General features: G+C 51.4%; 1 protein-coding gene across 1 annotated transcript in view; it reads right to left on the reverse strand.

The window, feature by feature from the left end:
* Positions 1-3766, reverse strand: part of ICAM3 (intercellular adhesion molecule 3) — a 7709-nt gene that overhangs the window by 1250 nt on the left and 2693 nt on the right. The window contains 2 exon segments of the mRNA XM_040449859.1: positions 1-135; positions 474-779. The exon segment at positions 1-135 is cut by the window's left edge and continues 61 nt beyond it. Of these exon segments, the coding sequence (XP_040305793.1) occupies positions 1-135; positions 474-779 (441 nt within the window).

Below are 3766 nucleotides of genomic sequence, written 5' to 3' on the forward strand. Positions count from 1 at the left end.
TCTGGTTCCCCAGCGCCAGTTGGACCTGGGCCTCGGAGGCCGGGAACAGCCGGTCCAGGGTGCAGTGCACGGACCACGTCGTTCCCACCTCCAAGAGCCGGGGGACAACGAGGTGTGGGGGGGTCACGGGCAGGGCTGCGGAGAAGGGCAGGCGTGAGCAGGAGGAGGTCTCCCAGAACCGTGAAAGGGTCTCCCCTTACCCCATGACTCGTTCAGTGCCCCCAACCACGGTCCTTTCCCAGAATACCTTGCGGCCTGGATCACCCCCTACCCAGAATACACCCACAGAGCCTTCTCGTACGCTACCGCGGCCGCGAGTCTCCCAACGGAAGATGTGCACGGTCCAGTAGCCAAGGGCATGCCTTCCCAGAAGCCGTTGAGGTCCAGTCCACTCCGTTTTCCAAACCCTCCCGGCCAGGGCGCTTCTACTCTGGCTTAGCTCATAACCCACCGTCCGCAGCCCCTTCCCTCACCGAAAGTTCGGAGCTGCCTGGGGGCCGAGCTGTTCTGGAACAGACCCAGCCCTCGGGACCGCAAGTCCAGTTCCGTGCGGCACGAGAAATTGGCGAGGTGGTCGTCTCTGCCCGCCAGCACCGTGACCGTGGCCTCGGCGGGCTCCCCGACGGCCGGCTGCCGGCTCAGCTCCTCCTCCCCGCGGAGCAGCACCACCGTGAGGTTGGTCCGGGGCGCCCCGCCGGCCACCTGGCAGCGCAGGGTGAGGTTTTCGCCCACGGGCTGCCAGCGGGGCAGGGGGGCCAGCTCCACGCGCTCCGGGAACCCTGGGGTAAGGTTGGGGGTGGGGGAGAATTGCACTTAGCAGCCAGCCCTGCAACTCCCACCCCAGAGAGCAGAGAGGGGGCTGAGGGTGCCCCAGTGCAGAATTGAAATTTTGAATAAACCTGGAGAGCTTACTTAGTATGTGCCTGCAGAAGTGTTTGCTATTGTCATTTAGCATCATGATTATTATTTCCTGTTTCGTGGGACACCTTGCCAGGCACTGAAATAAAGTCAGATTTTCTGTTCTGGAGAAATTCACAGTTAAGGGAAGAAAAAAAAAAAAAAAAGAAGAAGAAGGAAGGAAGGGGACCAACTTATGACCACATACAACATTATTAGTACTCATAAAAGTTCCTGTTTATTTAGAGTTTTCGTTCGTTAGACTTTCCAATTTAAAAAAAAATTTAAGTTTATTTATTTTGACAGAGAACAGACCACATGAGCGGGGGAGGGGCAGAGAGAGAGAGGGAGAGAGAGAGAGAACCCTCAAGCAGGCTTTGCGTGCAGTCAGCACAGAGCGTGCTGTGGGGCTTGAACTCACAGACTGTGAGATCATGACCTGAGCCGAAGTGAAGAGCCAACACTTAACTGTCTGAGCCGCCCAGCTGCCCCTCCTATTCCAAATGTCATCCACCTTCATTCACAGGCAACCAAGTGAAATCTTCTCTATTATTCTTCTCCTTTACAGATGGAGAAACTGAGGCCCAGAGAGGCAAAGGTGAGATGACCTATCCAAGGACACATAGCCAGAAAGGGGCCCGGCTGGGTTTAGAAGGTGAGACTCCCAACTCCAGACCCGTGTATTCACCTGCCTCCTTTTTTTAATATATATATAATGTTTATTAATTTTTGAAGTGGGGGGCAGATGGAGAGTCCAAAGCTGACAGCAGACAGCCCAGTGCAGGGTTCGAACTCACGAACTGAACCATGAGATCATGACCTGAGCTGAAGTCCAGACGCTTAACCGACTGAGCCAGGTGCCCAGTCACCTGCCTCCTTGATGTCACATCTAGGGACTCCCATGGCTACTCCCAGCTTCTGGCCTGGACTCTGGCCTTGGCCTCTCCCAGAGCCTGGCCCCGCCGCCCCCCCCCCCCCCCCCCCGCCCTCAATCCATCCGAGGCTCTCCAGGCTCTTACCAGAGCAGCCTCTCAGGATGCTCTGACACAGTCACGAGGGACTCAACACCCCCAGGCTGGGTCCTCTCCCCGCCGCAACAGCAGTGTCCCTCTGAGGCACACGTACCAAACCCTGGGCCTCCTTCGGGAAACATCTCATACCCTCAACGATTTGAGCCCGGATCTCAGCTATCACAGAGGCCCGTGCACTGGCTGCCATGAAAAATATTTCACATCTTACTACAGGGAAGTGTAGCTTTTCAAAAGTTCCATGACACCATTTCACTTTTATGAAAGACCTGTGTTAGTTAGTATTAATGGAAAGAAATCTGAAGAGTATTTCCGCTTTTAAGAAAAATGGCTGGGAATGCAAGCTGGTGCAGCCACTCTGGAAAACAGTCTGGAGGCTCCTCAAAAAACTAAAAATAGAACTACCCTACGACCCAGCCATTGCACTACTAGGCATTTATCCAAGGGATACAGGTGCGCTGTTTAGAAGGGACACATGCACCCCAATGTTTATAGCAGCACTATCAACAATAGCCAAAGTATGGAAAAAGCCTGAATGGCCATCGATGGATAAATGGATAAAGAAGATGTGACACACACACACACACACACACACACACACACACACACAATGGAGTATTACTTGGCAATCAAAAAGAATAAAATCTTGCCATTTGCAACTACGTGGATGGAACTGGAGGGTATCATGCTAAGTGAAATTAGTCGGGGAAAGACAAATATCATATGACTTCACTCCTATAAGGACTTTAAGAGACAAGACAAAACAGATGAACATAAGGGAAAGGAAACAAAAATAATACAAAAACAGGGAGGGGGACAAAACAGAAGAGACTCATAAATATGGAGAACAAACTGAGGGTTACTGGAGGGGTTGTGGGAGGGTGGGTGGGCTAAATGGGTAAGGGGCGCTGAGGAATCTACTCCTGAAGTCATTGTTGCACTCTGCTAACTAACTTGGATGTAAATTAAAAAAAATAATAAAATTAAAAAAATGGCAAAAAACGAAAATACCATGCAGCTATACAGAGAGCAGGTATACAGAGAGCAGGCACCCTGCACGGGGAGGGTGGTGCCACCAGGCTCCCTTCCCGGGATTACACTCAGCATCTCAGCCGCAAGTTCCCAGGGCTCTGACCTGTGTCTGTGAGCATCAGTGCTTTATCTCCATTTATTTTGCGCATCCGTTAGCAGGATGTGTCCTAAGGTGTCAGGAAAGACTAGGAGGGGCGCCTGGGCGGCTCAGTCAGTTAAGCGTCAGAGTCTTGATTTTGGCTCAGGTCACGATCTCATGATTTGTTGAGTTCAAGCCCCGCACTTACAGCATGGAGCCTGCTTGAGATCCTCTCTCTCCCTCTCTGACTCTCTCTGCCCCTCCTCAGGGAGCATGTGCTCTCTCTCAAAATAAAGTAATAAGCTAAAAAAAAAAAAAAAAGCCTAGGAGAGGTTATTTTTGGGGTCTGGGAATGCTCACCATTTTTTCAATATAAATTAATTGATTTTTCACTTTCTATCATTTTGACTTATAAAAAGTTTCATAGGAATGCTTTACTTTCGGACAGTAGGAGAAACCTTTATTTACGATTTTAGAATATTTAACAAAGAGGCCCCCATCGGGGCACCACTGGTCAGAGATGATGATAGGCCAGCAAATGCCAGGAATGCTTGGGAACTCGGGGTTGGGGTGCGGTGGGCTAGCCGCAATATGGAGCATACGCCAATTTCTACCGTGAAAACACTGCCTCGATGGCCGCTTTTAAGCTACCCGGTGCGACACAGGGTTGGGAAAAGGTGAGGATAGTCGGCTCCGGTGAGCCAGGACCTACAGGCTCCCGCAGAGCCCT

The sequence above is a fragment of the Herpailurus yagouaroundi genome, unplaced genomic scaffold (assembly GCF_014898765.1).
Source record: "Herpailurus yagouaroundi ecotype Mexico unplaced genomic scaffold, PumYag 200, whole genome shotgun sequence".
NCBI lineage: Eukaryota > Metazoa > Chordata > Mammalia > Carnivora > Felidae > Herpailurus > Herpailurus yagouaroundi.